At 38.5% G+C, this 20,492-nt stretch overlaps 9 protein-coding genes across 9 annotated transcripts; 4 read left to right on the forward strand and 5 right to left on the reverse strand.

Annotated features, from left to right (window-relative positions):
• Positions 1 to 487: 487 nt before the first annotated feature.
• RPB11 (DNA-directed RNA polymerase II core subunit RPB11) lies at positions 488 to 853 on the reverse strand (the record flags this gene model as incomplete). Its single annotated transcript, XM_452472.1, has 1 exon — positions 488 to 853. One exon carries the CDS (start codon positions 851 to 853, stop codon positions 488 to 490), a length of 366 nt encoding a protein of 121 aa, XP_452472.1.
• Positions 854 to 1,529: 676 nt separating this feature from the next.
• Positions 1,530 to 6,089, forward strand: SIN3 (transcriptional regulator SIN3; the record flags this gene model as incomplete). Its single annotated transcript, XM_452473.1, has 1 exon — positions 1,530 to 6,089. One exon carries the CDS (start codon positions 1,530 to 1,532, stop codon positions 6,087 to 6,089), a length of 4,560 nt encoding a protein of 1,519 aa, XP_452473.1.
• Positions 6,090 to 6,160: 71 nt separating this feature from the next.
• On the reverse strand, positions 6,161 to 7,294 carry PFA4 (palmitoyltransferase PFA4; the record flags this gene model as incomplete). The annotated part of the gene is made up of 1 exon (XM_452474.1): positions 6,161 to 7,294. The coding sequence occupies one exon, from the start codon at positions 7,292 to 7,294 to the stop codon at positions 6,161 to 6,163; it is 1,134 nt and encodes a 377-aa protein (XP_452474.1).
• A 637-nt stretch (positions 7,295 to 7,931) lies between these two features.
• Positions 7,932 to 9,710, forward strand: YKU70 (ATP-dependent DNA helicase YKU70; the record flags this gene model as incomplete). Its single annotated transcript, XM_452475.1, has 1 exon — positions 7,932 to 9,710. One exon carries the CDS (start codon positions 7,932 to 7,934, stop codon positions 9,708 to 9,710), a length of 1,779 nt encoding a protein of 592 aa, XP_452475.1.
• Positions 9,711 to 9,741: 31 nt separating this feature from the next.
• Positions 9,742 to 11,292, reverse strand: NGL2 (RNA exonuclease; the record flags this gene model as incomplete). Its single annotated transcript, XM_452476.1, has 1 exon — positions 9,742 to 11,292. One exon carries the CDS (start codon positions 11,290 to 11,292, stop codon positions 9,742 to 9,744), a length of 1,551 nt encoding a protein of 516 aa, XP_452476.1.
• A 614-nt stretch (positions 11,293 to 11,906) lies between these two features.
• MRPL33 (mitochondrial 54S ribosomal protein uL30m) lies at positions 11,907 to 12,161 on the forward strand (the record flags this gene model as incomplete). The annotated part of the gene is made up of 1 exon (XM_452477.1): positions 11,907 to 12,161. The coding sequence occupies one exon, from the start codon at positions 11,907 to 11,909 to the stop codon at positions 12,159 to 12,161; it is 255 nt and encodes an 84-aa protein (XP_452477.1).
• A 199-nt stretch (positions 12,162 to 12,360) lies between these two features.
• Positions 12,361 to 13,131, reverse strand: KLLA0_C06292g (uncharacterized protein; the record flags this gene model as incomplete). Its single annotated transcript, XM_452478.1, has 1 exon — positions 12,361 to 13,131. The coding sequence occupies one exon, from the start codon at positions 13,129 to 13,131 to the stop codon at positions 12,361 to 12,363; it is 771 nt and encodes a 256-aa protein (XP_452478.1).
• A 585-nt stretch (positions 13,132 to 13,716) lies between these two features.
• DSS1 (exoribonuclease II) lies at positions 13,717 to 16,668 on the reverse strand (the record flags this gene model as incomplete). The annotated part of the gene is made up of 1 exon (XM_452479.1): positions 13,717 to 16,668. The coding sequence occupies one exon, from the start codon at positions 16,666 to 16,668 to the stop codon at positions 13,717 to 13,719; it is 2,952 nt and encodes a 983-aa protein (XP_452479.1).
• Positions 16,669 to 18,619: 1,951 nt separating this feature from the next.
• On the forward strand, positions 18,620 to 20,179 carry NDI1 (NADH-ubiquinone reductase (H(+)-translocating) NDI1; the record flags this gene model as incomplete). The annotated part of the gene is made up of 1 exon (XM_452480.1): positions 18,620 to 20,179. One exon carries the CDS (start codon positions 18,620 to 18,622, stop codon positions 20,177 to 20,179), a length of 1,560 nt encoding a protein of 519 aa, XP_452480.1.
• Positions 20,180 to 20,492: the final 313 nt, after the last annotated feature.

A 20,492-nucleotide genomic window follows, 5' to 3' on the forward strand; every position in this document is an offset into this window, starting at 1 on the left:
CTTCACCTGTCAGATTTCATTGTTTCATTAGTTAATTTTGAATCTGTGATGAAATAAGCCTGGGGCTGCCAGAATAAATTTGTTTAATTTAACATAAATTAATAATTGAATCTTAACATGATCCCTCACCAGAAAAACTGTATCTTAAAAGTAACAACAAATGTATACAAGTTAGAAAGATGTGAAGATATCAAAATTCGAATATCTTGTTCCTTCCAAGGTTTTTTTATTGCAAACAAGGTCACTATTCTGTACTGATAATACCCAAAAAACCCAAAAGAAATAGTCCTATACACAATGAACGTTGAACTTTACGGTGGATAGTAATACGCTCTCCTATTTTATAGCCGAAACACAACACAGTTCATGAAAATAATACATAGAAGGGAAGAGGGGATAGAGAAAAACCGAAGGAGGTTCAATAATTCTTTTGAAAAGATGAATTACCTGACACTTGTTTAATACACTTGAGCAATTTCCAACACTATTACATACCATAATCCTCAGTAGCCAACGTTTGCAAATTCCATTCTGTTTCGAAGTTAGACTGCAGCTGAGCCAACTTATTGATAATGCTATTACATGCGTTCTTCAACGCATCCTTCGGATCGTATCCTTCCACAGTCTGAATTCTCATTTTAAACTTGGCAAATAACGGATGCTCTACCTTATAAGCTGCAAAAAGAACTCCTTCATCTTCTAAAAGTTCGGCTCTAATCAAATTCCCTAGAGTGTGGTCTTCTTTCTCAAACGTTACTATAATAGCACTGGATGCCTTGGTATCTTGCTCTACTTTAAGCTTCGACTCACCTTCCGGTAGTAAAAAAAGTTCAAATCTATCTGGAGCATTCATATCGTTACTCTATATTATCTAGCGGAGCCACTGATTGAATCTGTCACTGGATTGCGCTGCCTTCTCCTGCCAAACCCACACAATGTTGTCTATGGTCACTTTAAAGTTCTGTTGTGAATTTTTCATGTTGAGAAGCGAACTGCAATCAGAATCAGTGAATGAAAAGTGGTTACCCTCAGGCACGTGATATTGAATCTGACCCGAAATGTCGACAGTTCCCAAGACCAAAAAAAAAAAAAAAAAAAAAAAATTCAAAATGGAAAGATTCAAAAAAACATATAAATTGAAATTTAACATTTGAACTCTTTAAAGTATGTATTTAGAGTGGAAATTAAATGCGGTTGCAGAATCTAAAGGGGAACGAGACAAGACATAACCTTCTCTGTGCGATATCAAGGGCGGATAATCGAGTAATTGCTTTGAGCTTATACCAGTACTTTGAGTATCTAGTTCATAGTCTAAGGAGTACACCATTGTTCACGACGTGTTTTTTGGTCCTGTTCCTTTTTTTTTATTGTTTTCTTTATCAATCATCGAGATTTGATTCTGATTAAGGAACTTATCTAACTGCTCTGAGGTACGACCACGATTAGCGCTGCTATCATCTATTCTTTGATCGTGTTATCTAACGCATCGTATTAGTACAAAATTTGGCAATCGTGCTCGAGGGTAAAAGATGTCGGCGCCATGGAACCAACAACCGGATGGTCCACAACAACAACAGCAGCAGCAGCAGCAACAAATTCCACCATCGACTGGAATGATTAATGGTGTGCAAGGTCAAAGTGAGAACAGTCCAAATCTGTTACCTCAGCTCGCGCCTCCCGCCGTTAACATCCAGATAAAACCGGAACATGATCAACAACAACATCACGTGACCCTACCATCGATTTCTACTATTAGTGGATCAAATCAGCCCTCCCAGGGTCAAGGACAGGAACAGGTACAAGGCCAGCAAAACGCACGTTCTCATTCCCATTCACATTCGCATGTGCACCCTCACATCCACGGACCATTGTCTGGTGTTTCTAACCGAATGGATAACATCAATTTACAGAATGGAGGAACTCCTATCAATTCTGCCGCCGGGAGTAACGGTCCTGTCTCAACGAATAGCGAGGGCGCCATCCCTACTCCATCAATTAACAATATCGTTCAACAACCAGATATTACGCATCAACAGCAACAACAGCAATTACTTCAGGGGCACAATGTCCAGGTGGAAAATGCTATGACAGTGGGACAGGATCCACTGCAACAAGCTCAGTATTCTTCATATAGGCCCTTGAACGTCAAGGATGCTTTATCGTATTTGGAACAGGTTAAATTTCAATTCAGCTCTAGACCGGATGTCTACAACCACTTCTTGGACATTATGAAGGACTTCAAATCTCAGGCTATCGATACTCCTGGAGTAATTCAACGAGTAACGACTCTTTTCCAAGGATTCCCGAACTTGATTCAAGGTTTCAATACTTTTCTTCCTCATGGGTATAAAATCGAATGTTCTACCAACCCAAACGATCCAATCAAAGTTACCACACCGTTCGGAACTACCGGTGAAGTTTCTGCTGGACCACCTACACAATATCAATTAGCACCCGTAGCTGGCCAAAATGTTGAAAACCAAAATATTGAAATGCAGCAGCAGGTCTCTCAACCTCAATTCAATAATGGGGATCAAATTCAACATCAGCAGTTGCAGGATCAGTTGCAGAATCAATCTGCAACCTCGGCTGCAATGCTTGTTTCGCAACCACAATCACAGACCCAACCTCAACAATTACATTCACAACAGTCTCCTCAGCAACAAGGTCAGCCACCACAGAGACAAGCTCAACAACAGCCTCAACCGCCACAGTTAGAGAATCAATTTGTCAATCAAAAAATTGTTGCAGCTGGTGGTGGAATGCTTGGTGCTTTACCTGGACAGCAAAAGACAGGCGAAGTAGAATTTTCTCATGCCATAAGCTATGTCAACAAAATCAAAACTAGGTTTGCTGACCAGCCTGATATCTATAAACAATTCTTGGAAATCTTACAAACCTACCAGAGGGAACAGAAACCAATTCATGAGGTTTATGCTCAAGTAACGATCCTTTTCCAAAATAACCCTGATCTCTTGGACGATTTTAAGAAATTTTTGCCGGACTCTTCTGTTTCACAGCAACAACAAGAACAACAACAAGAACCACAGCAACAACAACAAGATCAGCAACAGGAACACCAACAAGATCAGGAGCAGCAACATCATGAGCAAAAACAGCAACCGTTACCGCAAGATCAAAATCAGCAAGCAATGCTCCCACCCCAACCTTACTTACAACAAAATCAATCTATGCAGGGACAAGGATTCTATCCACAATCTGGAGTGTTAATGCAGCCGACGAACCTTCCTCCATTAGGAAATTTTTCTGCTTCAGGCCAAGCATCGCCGGCTGAAAATAGTCATATGCTACCATCTATGCACCAGCACATTGCAGGTGGGCACGTGATACCTCAACATGTTGTGACACAAGGTATGTCCAACCAGGATATTCCTGTATCTGAAATGAGATCAACCATGAATGGCACTTATAATCAAGTAGAGTACATTCAGGGTGCCCCAGGTTATCCTCAACCACTTGAAGGTGTGCAATACATGGAAGCTCCTATGGCTAGACCTGAAATTGACTTGGACCCAAGTCTTGTACCCGTCGTACCAGAACCAATACAACCTCCTGAAGATGCCATTGCATTAGGTGATGAAGTGACGTTCTTTGAAAGAGTGAAAAGGTTTATTGGAAACAAGCAAGTTTACGCTGAGTTTTTGAAAATTCTTAATTTGTACTCACAAGATCTTCTAACAACCTCTGAATTGGTCTCGAAGGTGGAATTCTATTTGCATAGCTCTAAAGAACTTTTCGATTGGTTCAAAAGTTTTGTTGGCTACCAAGAAAAACCCAAACATATCGAAAATATAGTACATGAAAAACATAGATTGGACTTGGACCTCTGCGAAGCATGCGGCCCAAGTTATAAAAAATTGCCAAAAGACGATACCTTCATGCCATGCTCTGGAAGAGACGAAATGTGCTGGGAGGTTTTGAATGATGAATGGGTGGGTCATCCAGTGTGGGCGTCAGAGGACTCTGGGTTCATTGCTCATCGGAAGAATCAATATGAGGACACACTCTTCAAGGTAGAAGAAGAAAGGCACGAATATGATTTCTACATCGAGTCCAATTTAAGAACAATTCAAACCTTGGAAACGATTGCTAATAAAATTGCAAACATGACCAACGAGGAAAAGAACAATTTCAAGCTTCCTCCTGGATTGGGTCATACTTCCCTAACAATTTATAAGAAAGTCGTTAGAAAAGTATACGATAAAGACAGAGGTTTTGAGATTATTGACGCCTTACACGAGCACCCAGCTGTCACAGTGCCCATTGTTTTGAAAAGATTAAAGCAAAAGGATGAAGAATGGAGAAGAGCTCAGAGAGAGTGGAATAAGGTCTGGAGAGAACTTGAGCAAAAGGTTTACTATAAATCGTTGGACCATTTAGGGTTGACCTTTAAACAAGCCGACAAGAAATTGTTGACTACCAAACAACTACTATCTGAAATTAGCAGCATAAAGGTTGATCAAACCAATAAAAGAATACATCCATTGACACCTAAACCAAAGAGTCAGTTAGATTTTGAGATAAATGACCGTGAAGTTTTGTATGATATTTTGGATTTGGTGTTTACGTTCGTTAAGACTAATGCATCCTATTCCAATTCGGATAAGATCAAATTGGATCATTTTTTCAAGGCGTTCATATCTCTATTCTTTTCGTATCCAATCAAAGATGTTAATGAAGCTGTATCTGAACGCTCTTCAATAACTGACCAAGAAAATGGAGAAGAAGATTCTAATAAAAGCGATTCAGAAAAATCTAATAAGAGAACATTATCTGATGAAGACTCTTATCTGATGAAAGACATTTTGCGTAGGACGAAGAATGCAAAAACCTCGAATTCCGAAGAGAATCAAAATAGCTCTTCCGTAAAATCGAATGAAGAAGATGAGACTGAACTCTTGGCCAAAGAGGCAGCCAAACCTTGGTTACTCGGAAGCCTTATTGATGAAGCCAATAATAGTGGGATAGTATCCGATCGACACATTTTCAATCTCTTCACTAACACAACCATTTATGTTTTCTTCCGTCACTTGAACACTCTCTATGAACGGTTATTAGAAGTCAAGAAAATAGATGCTGAGGTTACTGATGAGATTAAAAACAGGAAAATTGTACAATTTGCCAGCGATTTAAATCTAATTTCGACACAATTGGCTGACATGGGTCTAGCTTTCAAAGACACTAAAGCTTATGGTGAGTTGTTAAGACTTTCGAAAAGATTGATAACTGGTGATTTAGATCATCAATGGTTCGAAGAGAGTTTACGTCAAGCGTACAAGAATAAGGCGTTCAAAATCTACACCATCGACAAAGTCGTCCAGTCACTAGTGAAACATGCCCATAGTATCATAACGGATCCAAAAAATGCCATGGTGATGGTTTTGTTTGAACAAGACAGACTAAAAAGGGATACCACTGCAAAGGATCAGATTTTGTATAGATTGAAGGTCAGGAACACCATGGGAGAATCTGAGAATATGTTCCGTATTGAATACAATACCGACAGCTCACATGTATCAATCCAATACGTTGCCGTGGACGATTTGACATTAAAAGAGCCTCAAAACATGAAAGAAAAATGGGATTACTATGTCACGTCTTATTCATTGTCTCATCCTACCGAAGGGATAACACAGGAAGATATCAGCCAACCCTTCCTTGGGAAAATCATCGAAAAAGAAGCGGAATATCTTGATGATGAGGAACAGAATGACAAGTTCTCACCAGAAGGGGTCTCTCAATCCAAGCTCAAAGTTAACATACACCCAGAAACTTATGAACTAACTTTCGAATGTGGTTCAACTGATGTGTTCACCAGAAAATCTGTTAATAAGTTCCCAAGCTCCCAAAGCACTCAACCGGCATCAAAAATGGATAAATTCTTGAATAGTTCTAAGGGTTGGAAGAAAAACTTGAGCACTGAGATAATTGGACGCGCAGAGTCCAAAATGAAAATTTTGAAGGAACAAGGTAAATTAGAAATTGACCAAACACTGACAATTACTGCAAAAATTGAAGAACCAAACGAACCAATCTCTAAGGAAGATGTTCCTGAAAAAGCTGTGTAGTTTTTGCATACACGATTGTAAAATAAACAAATTCATGTTATATAATGCAGTTATATAGTAGTAATATTACCCTATTCAAGTTCAGTATCTACTCCGAAATCGGATAGGTCTTCTCCCCAATCGTTATACCAGGAATTCCGCCCTAACCTATCCCTGAGATCTACGGATTTATCTCTTATTACTTGTTCACCTCCAGAAACTATCGTCTCGATTGATGATCCTGATCCTAAAGCCCGGGAATGATGTGTCAAACCATCAGGAGGCCAAGGTAAAGACATAAGCATATCCTCTATAGATGAATTTGGATCATAGAAAAAAAGTTCGTTCTTGGCGAATGATGTCCCTATAGTTGGCGGCTTGGACCACGGCCACAACCAAAGATACCAAGGACCCATTGCATTGTTAATATTGGTCCATGGGTTGACGTCATATGGGAAGTTGGTGAAATCTTCTTGATTCACATATCTTTTTGAGAGTAATTTATTAATTTCGTGCTGCTTGGCGGGAAGTATTTCGGGCCTTCGCTCCACCAAACGGTCTATAACTTGAGCCAAAAGCCTGTTCTTGTAATGTAAACTTTGAATTCTGTCCATCTCCCAGGATTCAATTTGTGTCATACCATGCAAACATTGGTTATAAATACACCTTCCTAGTAGTGAAGAAACTGTGAGCAATACAAATGCATCCATAGGAGTCATAATGCAGATAAAAATGATCTCTGATGTAGACCTATGATGAAAAGCCGTATGCCTTATGGACCAAAGTAGATAGATTCTTCCAATAAGGAGAAATAATAGGTAAGCAGTAGAGAAAATGACCCAGAATAAGAAGCGCATAAAATGGGGAAAGTTGCTGTGTCCAACACAATTGAGCGTCCAAGGACAATGGTGGTCCATTGCTAATACGCATTGATTACAGGTTTTACAATGATGGGCCCTTTCAGGCTTGTAAACCCGACACTTTTTACAGTAATTATGCCATTCTTCCGCAGACGGCTTAAAATCCTTTGGCGGTATACCTGGGTTGGTATAAATGGCCAAATAGTATGAAACCCAAATCATAGTTTGACATGTTTGATAGAATATTTGCTCATTCCATGAAAGAAAGTTCGAAAGAATGAAGTAATGAGATCCATACCCAATCAATGCAACAAGAAATGCAGGTATTGCAACGCCCAGCCACCGATTTTTCAATTTTATAGCCATATCGGTCACTGGATTATGATGCTCTTTTTGAACAAAAATGATCCCAGCGGTTGAGTGTTTGGTAACAATCCTGGTTCGCAGAAGATGTTTCAATAATATTTTCTTATTGGGGTTGAGGATTGCGGTAAAGATAAGGCTAGACGAGACTGATACCAGAATTAAAACTTGATTCTCAAACCCTTTAATAGCAGTCGTTTATGTAGATAACGTATCTGCCTGTAAGAGATATACATCCCATTGAATCTTTCATATCAAAACTGTATTATTTCGAACTAAATTTCAATGCTCTTGAACGTAGGGATATGACATAGAAGAATATATAAGTAAGTTTAAATTCATGATCCAAATCGTTAGCTCAGAATTAACGGACAATGCCATCCTGAACTACTATCACAGCTCTATTGCTAAAATCTATTCCCGGAACTAGCGAGCATGCTCAAAGTAAAAGTCATTCACGATCACGTGAATGGTGATAATTCTAAAATCAGGGACGAGATCCTTCATAGATAACCAAAGTAAATGAAGGATTCAAGGTTTAGGTTAAAATGAAAAGGGTTAGTGTAACCTTCACAGAACTGAAGATCTAAAAAGTGGGTTACTACGTCAGTTTTCGATAGAAAATTCCATTGCACCTAAGATGTCTTTCGAACAACCTGACTTTTTAAAGAGTCAATTGACTCAAACAAGAGACGATGATAAAGAAAGTGATCACAAGAAATGGAGACGCTACGAAGCACATGATGGTATCGTGTTTTGTATTCAGCTAACACCCACGATGTATCTTTCAAACCCTGATCTTGGAGGCAAAATTCAACTCTTAGAGATTTTAGATTCACTAAATGATTTAATGTCACAATTGGTAGTTGTTATGCCAAGTACTGCAGTTGGCTGTTATATTTACAACTGTTCTCATCCTAACGCTGAAGATAATGTGTATGAACTAATACCGTTACGTGATGTGAACTATAAGAATATGAAACGTGTATCTGATCTGTTGGAAGATATAGAACAGGATAGAATACTTCTCAAAGATGAGATTCCTATCGCAGACCCAAACAACCCAATTGAACTTTCTCCAGTATTGATCAAAGTTAGAGAAACATTTTTACAACCGATAGAAGGACAGAAGCAACTGACTAACAAGAAAATATTTTTTTTTACTGATGACGACAAACCGGCTGAGTTCTTGAACGTTGACAGCAGATCTCGTCTTAGAAAAGTTGTCGACGATTTATATGACTATTATATCAATTTTGTCACATTTTTCATTGGTTCTGAAGATAAACCATTTGACGATTCTATGTATGCAGATATCTTGAAATGGGGTTCAAAGATCAACGAAGCACAATCATGGCTATCCTCACACGGCCCTAGTACTAATCCCATTAATGCATCGTACATAAAATCGAAAGTGAAAAGAACAAAGGAAATCAAGAGAATCAAATTCCGATGCCCCTTGATGTTAGATGAAAGAGCTGATTTGGTAGTTTCAGTGAATGGATATACTATTGTCTCTCATGAGATACCCGGCTCGAAATACAAGCTTGTATATGCCAACGGTAGTGTCAGAAGAGAGGCATACTCTCACCGAGAATATTTAGACGCTGAAACTGGGGAAGCAGTTGATAATAGTCAGTTGTCTAAGGTCTACACTTTTGGCGATGAGATCATAGAATTAACAGAAGACGAGAATCTCAAAATTCAAAGCGGATACAGCGAACATGAATCATTTTTGAAGTTAATAGGATTCAGGTCAACGGAACAGTGTTTACACTATTATGACAACATTGACGTACCAGCTTTTGTTGTACCGAACGAGGAAGACTATGCAGGCTCGATCAAGACACTAGCATCACTATATAGAACAATGTTATTCAAAAAGAAGTCTGCAATGGTCTGGGGAAAACTACGGCCAAACTCTCCACCATCCATGTTTGTCCTAACACCAAGCTCCAAGAAAGATTATAACCAAGGTTTCTATCTCTACAAGGTTCCATTTATGGAAGAGGTCCGAAAACTTCCTGATTTCTTAAATCATTCTGCGTTAATAGAATCAGATGATTATAAAGTGATGAGCAAAGTGACAGAAACTTTGATAAACTTCTTCAATCTCAAAAATGGGTATAGACCATCAGATTTTCATAACCCTGCATTACAAAAGCATTTCAAAATATTAAGGGAATACCTTTTACAGATTGAGGTGGATAAATCGAAACCTGAAGATGAAGGTGATGAAACCCTTCAAAAGGTGAAGCAGATTTATGCACGAATTGCCAGTTCTGCGAAATCTGATGACGTAAAGCAACAACGGTTAGTAAAATACCTGAAACTTTGGAATTCTTTCTACAACCGTCTGAGTAACTTAGAAGTCGATACGAAACCCACCAAAAATAAGAAAGCAAAGCTTAATCTGTAGTGTAGTCCATAGTTAAACAGTTTATGAATATTTACATTATGATTCCCAGTTTAACAATCATGCACAAATGATCACTAGGATATTCACCTTCATGAGGTTGTCCATGCTCTGTCATTTCCTTGGCGGGAGGTATTCTTAGAAGCTCAAGAACTTGAACTCCATAATTTTGCTCAAATGTTGATAGCTCATCTATCTTAGTACAATCGCATCCATCCCATGATGTAACATAATACAAGTAGTCTAACAAACCTCTCCATGCATGTGCCCAATTAGATATTTCAGGTTCATTACGCTTGTTGTCCAATCCTGAGTTTTCAGGATGAACTTTCGAGTAAGCAATTGAATACAAGGATATAGCGCGCATGTCAATGTCATTATGAAGGGTTTTCATGTTCTCACATAACTGCTTTTGCTCTTCGTTGCCGGAAAAAGATTCTGGCACGGGGGTCTCAGGTTGACCTTTACCAAATTTTTCAATGTTGCCGCCTTCTTCTCCTTCTCCTTCATCCCCATCTCTTAGTTTAGAGAAGGTAAATGAAGTGCTGCACTCTATAACTGTTTTAGCCCTTCCGGTATATTCCACTGGTTTTGATGTGATGGACAAATATGGGGCATCAAACGGCTGAGAATTGAAATCGCCACAGAAAAATGCTGGCCAATGTGAATTATCACCGTCTTTTTCGTTTTGAAGAACGTTGATTCGATTCTGGAATTCTTTTACTTTTTTTAGTACAATATAGCATTGTCTTGTCCGTTCATATGTGCCAAATGGATGCCAAAACAAATGTGTGGTACCAATAATTATACCACTGACTTTGGTGTCTGGATATTTTTCTAGCACTTTCTTTTTAAACTTCAAAGAAAGCAACATGCCAACATTTTTGGTAGTTGTTCTTGGTTCAATGGCACCTGTTGTTTCTTTGTCGTAGTCAATTAACATCTTATCTGTCATATCAAATAGATCTTCTTTCCAAGCAATTAATACTCCGTGGTTTTTGGTAGGATTAAAATGGAATTGACACATGTAACCTAGTTTTGTGAACTCCATTTTCCAGAAAGACTTGTATTGAACCGTGTCAATTTCTTGCAAACACAGTACGTCAACATTGTAATATTTGAATTCATTGAGTAAAACTTGAGATCTTTTAAACCATTTAACAGCATTTCCGCTCGTAGGAAACAGTGTTCTTCTAATCAAAGCTTGGGCAAGACAATTATACGTCATTATACTGATTGGACATACCTCTCTCGTCGATTGGCCTGATGAATCTCGAGGAACAGCTAACATCGGCCTTTTGATAAATCTAAGGTCTGCGGGCAATTTTGGATCTATACCTTGAGCAATAAGAGCCTCTTTTTTTGCTATTTTCGCAGCTTCTCTCTTAGCTCGCATCTCAGCGATATACTCTGGAGTGATCTCATTCAAGGCCTTGCCTTTTTTCTTACTTTTCTTGTCCTTTACTTTATTCTTACCTTCTACCTTCAACTGGTCCATCCCATCAGTAATCGATAGCTTTTTTGCTTGTTCCACAAGCTCTTTTGGAACGTCTTTGACGCCGGTGTCTTGCGTACTACCAGCCATATTGGCTCAAATTATTACTTCTACTTTGCAGTGTATAGTGGCGATATAAACCTTAGAGAGATCTAACCAACCATGGCGTTAAGAGCTTGTTAATATGATATATATATATATTATTCAATCGGGCATAAATATTGGAAAAAAAGAAATGACATATATATATATATATATATACATAACCAAGCAAATGCCCCTCCTAAGACAATTTCAATGCAACTTCATATTCAGGAAGAAATATTCAAACAGCGAGATATAATCTTGAGATCTTTATATGCAATTCCTGGTTCTTTCTCAGTAGGTAGCACTTTCCTGCGACGGTTTGTGAGAAGTGCCCAAATGACATACGCGATGAGCTGCTAGACAATATACATCACATGATATCACTTTATACGTTTTGATGCTATTTGAAAAATCAATGTACGTTGGCTATTAATGGTTTGAATACCCAGTTAATCTCTTCGATAATGATGCACAAGATCTCTTAAAAGAGCGTTTTTTTTTGACATAGTTCTCTATATTGTCAACGAAACTTACGACCGAGGAAATTATACTTCATTACTGGTATTAGCGAACGGTTTCTAAAAGCATAGCTATCATAATAATTTTCAAAGATAGCCATGGTTTTCTACAGAATTACATTACAGAGGTCAGTCATTGGTACTCCACAGAAGACTAGGGCAGTGGTCAAGAGTTTAGGACTCGGAAAAAGAGGATCTGTCGCATATCAACCAGCTACACCATCTATTGCAGGTGCTGTCGCTCAGATAAAGGAGCTTGTGAGCGTTGAGCTTGCCGATAAAGCTTTAAGTAAGGCAGAACAGCGTGAGCTAAGAAAATCAAATCCTGGATTTACTGTCGAAAAGAGAGTATAGAAAGGATCATACCAGACAATATAACAAACAAAGCAATGTACCAGAAACATTTAACAGAGAAGAAACTGGGCTCACAATGAACATCTTCTGTTTTACATAAAGAAAAGGATATTAGGATTTTCATGTATATAGAGATCAAAGAAATATTAATCTTATTCTAATGAGGTATTTGAGAGTATCATATACCAAACGTCTTTATTTAGAAGACACCGGTGACTTCTCTGGTGAGAATATTCCTAGGCTGTTTCACGTATTCGTCGTCACCATCTTCACCATATTCATCATCGTCAAATGCCACCGAGAACGAATCTACAATTCTGAAGATATCATTTTTATTCATAGCTTTTCCATCAAAACTTAGTTCTATACTGTCATTTGCCGAAAAGAATTGATTTTCTTGAGCCAGCAATTGATCAACTCTATTGTACAAATGTTTTGTTTTAGGTCTTTGTGGTAACCTTTGAACACTCATATTCTGGGAGATATATTTGCTCAAAACAGCTGGTAAAGCGTCCAATGTGGTATAACCGAATCTATTGTCATTACAAAGTTTGAATGCTTCAGCTGATTCATGGGTTTCGTTGATCAACTTTGTTATCACGGGAGAAATTTCCATGTCTGATTTACTTGATATTGGAACATCTATCTTGTAAATGATCTTAGAACTTTGCATTGTATGATACTCTAGTTTTACATTGATCTTTGGAGTATCGTAGTTCAAGTTCTTACTTGGTGGCTGTGAAATTCGATTGAATTGCCCAAAAGTATTTGATGTGTCTACATCGGCGATGTTTTGAACTTCTAATATTGGAGGAGACGACGATATGTGCTGTTTGTTTGGAGACTGCCGAGTTCCAGAACCATTCTTAAATTTGAATTTAGTACCCTTCGTCTTACTTGAAGTATCGTTGAATATATGCGTGGTGTTGCGAATGCTAGAACGATTTGATAAACGTCTTCCCTCTGTCATCGTTCACTCTACTATAGTCTCGGAATTTCAAACGGGGTCACCCAGTAGTCCTTTAGAAAGCAACTATATATCCGTGATCTGCTCAACTGTATTGACCAAATGCTTTGCGAAAACTGTAGGACATGTGGATCAACTACCAACCATTGGGAGTGGTATGTATAATGTCTATTGCCTTGTATTTTAATGTTCTGTTTTTAGAGAGTTCAAAATGTCAACAATAGTTGTGTTGACAATTGCCTAAAAGGTACAAAAAAAATTAGTGGTATTTATTATGTAATGCATAATGACGATACAAAAATATGCAAGAACAAAAGTTGGTTTTATGCAAAAATCCGAAAAGTAATTGATGAGCAATACGTACGTTGAAAATGTCTACAAAAATGGTATATTTTGGATGTAGAAGATATAAGTATTAGCTGAAAAGTAGCTGAAAAGTAGCGTTTATTTACAAGTTAATTGCGAATTAATTATTGAAACAGGACTCAGGTAACACAAAAAAGGAAGGTCACAAAAGAAACCAAAGCTTTCCAACTAAATAAAAAAATGATGTAGGAATTTGAAATAATGTCTCATTTCACTGCTTTATTACTTTTTTTTTTGTATTTTGGAGCGGGATGTTGGTTCAAATTGAAGAATTCCATCTAGACATTGAATGTTAGATATTTCACAGTCCGAAATTTGGTCTCCGACCAGGGGCGGGTTTTTGTTAAGGTTGATCTTGAGTTGACCAACGGCAAAAGCTTTGTCCAAGATAACACAATGTGCATACCCGTTATCGGTCAAGGAAGTGATCTGTAACTTCCAGTTATTTTTCGTCGGATCTTCAATTTCCTTCTTCAAAAATCTTAGAGTCCAATATCTTTGGGCATCAACACTGGCGTTTTTCAAGGTAACATCCCTTGTCAATATATGCCACACCATGCCATCTAATTGTGATTGTTTATAAAGAAGCGGAAGTCCTTTTAAAGTTCTATGCAATTGTAGATGGTTTACCAAATCTGGGAAACGTCTCAACGGAGAAGTAATAGTCAAATAGTGAGAGGTACCAAGCATATCGTGAGGCGTTGGAAGACTAGAATAAAAACTACTAGTCAAAAAGGACTTCATTTTAGCAATGTCAGCTTTTGAAATGATTTTGTTTTCTTGGGTCTTGGCTTTGACCCATTCAGGAACAGATGTTGCATCCTCAACCACATTCAAGGGTCTGTAACCCCGATAGATACCTGGAATTTGGTTTTCCTCGAAATAGGACGCAGTCAAAGAATTAGCAAGAATCATAAGTTCTGAGACAAGAATTGTTGATTTTGTTTCTATTTGATCTTTGAATGAAACTTCCACCAACTCAGAGTTGTCATCAGGGGATAAAGAAACTATCCCTGTTGAAGAATTTTCGAAAACAACGGCACCACCATCGACTATCCGCTGCCTTCTCAATGCTTTAGCAATATAGAATAAAGTTTTTAGGTCTTCGTGTTTGCCAGACTTAGGCTTTGTGGTTGGTTCATCAAGCAGTTCATCCACTGCTTCATAAGTTATTCGAGTGGACTTGTGGAGTACTGACAACTCCACTTTCAAAGAATCTTTCAAAAGACACAATCCTTTACTCTTAGAAAATGTGCAATCGACTGAGAATGTAACCGCTTTAGTAGGCTTACCAAACTGACCCAAATCAGAGGACCTAGCATAAGTTGTTGGAAGCATTGGGAAAACTTTATCTGGAAGATATGTTGTAAAGGCACGTTGATAAGCAATATCAAGTACGGGAGAGTTGATCGTAGTACCATCTTCATTTGCTTCAGGAAAAAGGGAGGCTGGATCTGCGACATGGATGTAAATACGATACTTCGCACCTCCTAATGATTTGATCGACACTGCATCATCGATCTCATGGGCATCTGGGCTGTCAATACAGTAGCAGATTAGATCTTTGTACTCAGTACGGATTTCAGCCGAATGCTCAATCTTCGGTGGAACAGCTAAATCATAAATCTTTTGCTCTAATTTTACTCTTTCATTATTGACCGGCAATTGTAATTCATGATTGATAAGGAGAGGATTAGGAGGTTCGGATGGATTTATGCGTTTCAAAAGGTCGAAACAAACATCTCGGCTGATGTTGAGTTCTTTGTACTCATCAAGTTTTCTGAATAATGAGGAAATTAAGCTTGTTATAGTATCATTGTGTTCAAGATTTCCAGCTGCATAGTCTCGTAACAAGGGAACGATGTATGGGAACGATTTATTCAAAGACGCAAGGTCATTTTCGTTAATGAGGGCCGCAATTCTATTAATACGAACACCCCCATGCTGTCTGAGTTTGTGTATGATGTTATGATAGTGTAGGTGTTGCTTCGTCAAGGGTAGTACAGTTACGGCGCTTGGGAAGAATATACCTCTATGAACGGTCATTTCACCCCACATCTGTGTGCCCTGTTGATGTAAAAGAGCCCAATAAACAGCCAATAAACGAGAACACTCCACCTTATTGGGTACTTTAGAACTTAATTCAAAATGAGAGTTAGCCAAAGAGTATAGGGCATCGCTTGAGAGGCCTGATTTCATGAACGCTGTTGCAATGGATTTTTCAATGTTGTTGGATAGCTCTAAATTCGAGCAGATTTCCACTAACTTCAAAATGGGTATCTGCCATGGACTTGATCCTGATTGTAAGTATCGATGAATCAATTCTAACTTCTTTTTAATGATGGGCAACTGTTGGACAGCGGCATCTGCAATACGAAACGTAACATTAGAGATCAACATTCTCCGCGGTAGAGTTGGAATGACAAAAGTAACATCTTTATCATTTTTTACAGAGCCAACTGGACTGTAACCATGCAGCTTTTCTCGCTGCAAAATTTCTAACTCGGTTGTATTAAAAATTGTAGGGAATCGTAGATGGACACTAGTTTTCCATGCATATACCACGTTACCATCAGTATTAGCGAAAGTAAATCTGGCATCCATGGCTTCAGACGGCGTTTTAACACACACTAGTAATTCAAACGGGGAGTTTTTCAATACGCAAATATCACCTGGCATTAACGTCGATGATACAATAGCTGAAGGATCGAAATAAAATTCAATTTCCTGTGTATCATAACCATTATAGGTATTGTTCCTTAGCTTATAGTTATCCTTAGAGAGCCATTTCAAAGTTTCTTCGAATAAAGTCGAGGATGAAATATCATTACGCAGCAAGTGCATGAATTCATCTTTATCCGTATTTTCTCCATGTGATTTCCCAACTTTTCTATACCAATCGATTGATGGTTGAACAAACCGGTCATTGAATCTCATCAAAGTTTCCGCCTTGGTTCGCCTGAACGGTTTAATTTCCACTTCTGGTAAGATATCTTTATCCTGCGAGAAGAATATCACTTCTTCATCTTCTTGTAGAGACTCTGTAGTGACATTAGTCCCTGATGTATCACTTTGTCTTGCTTGAAATAAAGGTACACCACTATGCATATATCTGCGATGAGCCAAGAACCTAGCAGCAACACGAGGCCGCCTGATTGAGAAAACCGACGACATATGAGTTTTTCAAGTGAGGAACAACTAGTAGATAGTGTTGGAACCAAAGGAGAAAACCTAGAAAGTATGATCGGCAAAGTGTTACTGAGTGATGAGCTAGACTTTCCAATGTGCCAAGTGTAAAATGCCTTCTATATTTTCATTTTCATTTTTATTCAATGGGGCTCTATGCGATTTCTCTTAAGTTTTTCTCGAGTTTATTACCCTGCCAAGTGAAGGACCCGATATGACACACCCGGGTAACGTTACATAGAATAGCACGTGATTTGTGATATTCGGCTCTTCGGTTTTCGATTCCAGATGTGGGAAGGGTGGGCTGGCTCCGCACTGAAATTTCCTCCAACATCGGCACCTCACGGTGAATGTAATCCTATGAAATCCAGTCCTACTTATCTAAAACATTAATGTAGACATTAGACTGTGACACTTTAACTGTTGAAGATAGCGGTCTCAAGCTATAGAGTGTACACTAACTTGGCGAATTCTGTTGGCTTTTTTTCTATGCTCAGGTAGCAGGAATAACGCGAAAGAAAAACGACTTGAAAAATACCGGTGCGGGGTACCCTGCTACTTTCTTGGTGAAGATGAAGCCAATGGAGGGGAAAAACCTTCAACTAGCTTACACCACTCAGTGATCGACCCCACTAATTTCTTTTCTACCGTGATTGTCCGTTAGTTACCTTTTGTCGAAGAGAATTCGGTAAACTACTGGCATTTGACGTTTGGCAGTAATATTTAGAACAAAATAAAGCGCTCCTTCGGACATTAGACCAAAAGACAGCAAGTAGGAGCGATATGTAGGCAAAGAAAAAAAAGGATAAATTCCTCGCCGTTAACAACTAATCTAAATACCACTGTGACATATATCGGAGATTGCAATTCCAAACACTTCAAGTTTCGGATACTGAACAAGCAAGGTCCGAGACAATATAAAAACTCCGACAGGAAAAGCGTGAGAGCAAGACAGAGTGAAAGTGCTACTAACTCTGTCACCAACTCTACCACTGCCCATCACACTCACAGATTTTAACTAATTATTGAATAGTCGTATCCAAAGCATATGCTTGATATATTGATGATAATATAGGAGTTTGCAACCACGGAAAAACCCCTACGAGTAAACTTACCCCACCACACCCACACACCACAATATTACCCCGCCGTGCCGGAGTTCGGCGTGAACGTAAATTACGCAGATTTGAAAAACAAGTCATAATTGGGAAACCATACACAAAAAAGGAAGATGGTACAAACGGCTGTACAGCACACCTAGAATTACACTAAAACAAGACTCCACCTGTCTAATATCTAGGTGTTCCTTGTAATATCCGTTCTTATTCGTTTAAACGGTACAGGTAATAGTCAAGCAGTGAGGGTCAATGAATATCTCGTAAGCATCAATTAGCGTCTGCCTATATTTTTTTTCCTGCATCTTGTCATCATTTAACTGGAAAAAAAAAAAGACGAATTTCAAAAATCACTCTGATAGAAAATCCGGAGTGACACTTCGAGCAATTCGACCCCATATAGCTTACATTTAAGCCCTAAAAAAGCCTTCCGGTCAAAACACTGGTACATTTAACTATCAGAATGCTAGTTAAAGGCACCTTATGCAAGTGTAGCGCTTAAGACAAAGAATTGATGACTTTGTTACCTCTGTTTACAAGAAAAAGTGATTTGGCAAGAACAAGATCATATAGATTAGGAGCAGTTTTCAATACCATATATGACGGTAAAAACGAACTTTAATCAGTTTTTTTTTTTTTTTGAATATTTTTTTCAGTTTTTCGGTTTTACAAAATTTCTCTTATATAAAAAACAAGACTTCAAGATTATCTAGTTTATGTAGATTTTTTTACCAAACGGACTACAGATTTAGAAGGATAGAACGATTGTTTGTTTTTGTCGATCGGAAGGATCATAATTCAACGCATCTCAATTTCATTTTGCAATGCTATCTCTATCCCAGACTAGAAATTTGGCTGTTCGCAGATTAAGTTCTGTCAGTCTAGCTGTTCGTCATTCGAGCACATCTACCGTTCATTCTGCCAAGGACGGTAGCAAGGTTCCAGCTGGTTCAGCTTCATTCACCACTACCAAGTTGATTGAAAACAATGCCGACAACAAGCCTAATGTTGTCATTTTGGGTTCCGGTTGGGGTGCTATTTCTTTCTTGCAACATATCGATGCTAAGAAGTACAACGTTTCTATCGTTTCACCAAGAAACTATTTCTTATTTACTCCATTATTACCATCTACCCCAGTCGGTACTGTCGATGAAAAATCTATCATCGAACCTGTGGTCAATTTCGCTTTGAAGAAGAAGGGTAATGTTTCTTACTATGAAGCTGAGGCTACCTCCATCAACCCGGACAGAAACACTGTTACCATCAAATCAGTTTCCACTGTGTCTCAGTTGTACCAACCTGAGAAGCATTTGGGTCTGAGCCAAGAGGACACTGCTGAAATCAAGTATGACTACTTGTTGACTGCTGTTGGTGCTGAGCCAAACACTTTCGGTATCCCTGGTGTTGAACAATACGGTAACTTTTTGAAAGAAATCCCTCACTCTTTGCAAATCAGAAAGAGATTTTTAGCCAACATCGAAAAGGCTAACTTGTTGCCAAAGGGTGACCCAGAAAGAAAGAGATTATTGACCATTGTCGTTGTTGGTGGTGGTCCAACTGGTGTTGAAACTGCCGGTGAATTGCAAGATTATGTTGACCAAGATTTGAAGAGATTCATGCCTTCTATCGCTGAAGAAGTTCAAATCCATTTGGTTGAAGCTTTGCCAAACGTTCTAAACATGTTCGAAAAGAAATTGACCTCTTACGCTCAAGACGTTTTGTCCAAGACTAATATCAATTTGATGTTGAGAACTGCTGTTGGTAAGGTCGAAAAAGACCACTTGATCGCTAAGACCAAGGATGCTGATGGTAATGTCACCGAACAGACTGTCCCATACGGTACTTTGATTTGGGCTACCGGTAACAAGGCTAGACCTATCGTTACTGACTTGTTTAAGAAAATCACTGAACAAAATGCTTCCACAAGAGCTTTGAACGTTGACGAACACTTGTTGGTCAAGGGCTCTAACAACATCTTCGCTATCGGTGACAACGCTTTTGCTGGTCTGCCTCCAACTGCTCAAGTTGCTCATCAACAAGCTGAATACTTGGCTAAGGTCTTCGACAAGATGGCTAAAATCCCAGGTTTCCAACAAGAATTGGCTACCAGAAAGGAAAAGATCGACTTGCTATTCGAAGAAAACGGTTTCAAGCCATTCAAGTACGTCCATTTGGGTGCCTTGGCTTACTTGGGTGCTGAAAAGGCCATTGCCAACATCACTTACGGTAAGCGTTCCTTCTACACTGGTGGTGGTTTGATTACCTTCTACATCTGGAGAGTTCTATACGTTGGTATGATCTTATCTGCCAGATCCAGATTCAAGGTTATTGCTGATTGGTTGAAATTGGCTTTCTTCAAGAGAGACTGTTTCAAGGAATTATAAATTCTCAATGAAGAATAATCTGGGGAAGAATATAAGTTCTTCCTTGTTTTTTCTATGCGATTTACTTTAGTTCAAAAAAAAAACAACACAAAAGATCTTCCATTTTTAAAACTATTGTACCGATAATTCCCACTCAATATTGTTTCTCTATTACGACTGTAATGACTATTTAAACCATTATAAGGATTACAAATCTTGATGGAAGTTAATGCCTATATTCATTCCTATTAAAAAATGCTCTGTATTTTTTTTTCTTATCTCCTCTTTCTATTACTTCAGGACTTTTCCCGTTACTGTCATTATACACAACCGT

Source organism: Kluyveromyces lactis (assembly GCF_000002515.2).
Source record: "Kluyveromyces lactis strain NRRL Y-1140 chromosome C complete sequence".
NCBI classification, from domain to species: domain Eukaryota; kingdom Fungi; phylum Ascomycota; class Saccharomycetes; order Saccharomycetales; family Saccharomycetaceae; genus Kluyveromyces; species Kluyveromyces lactis.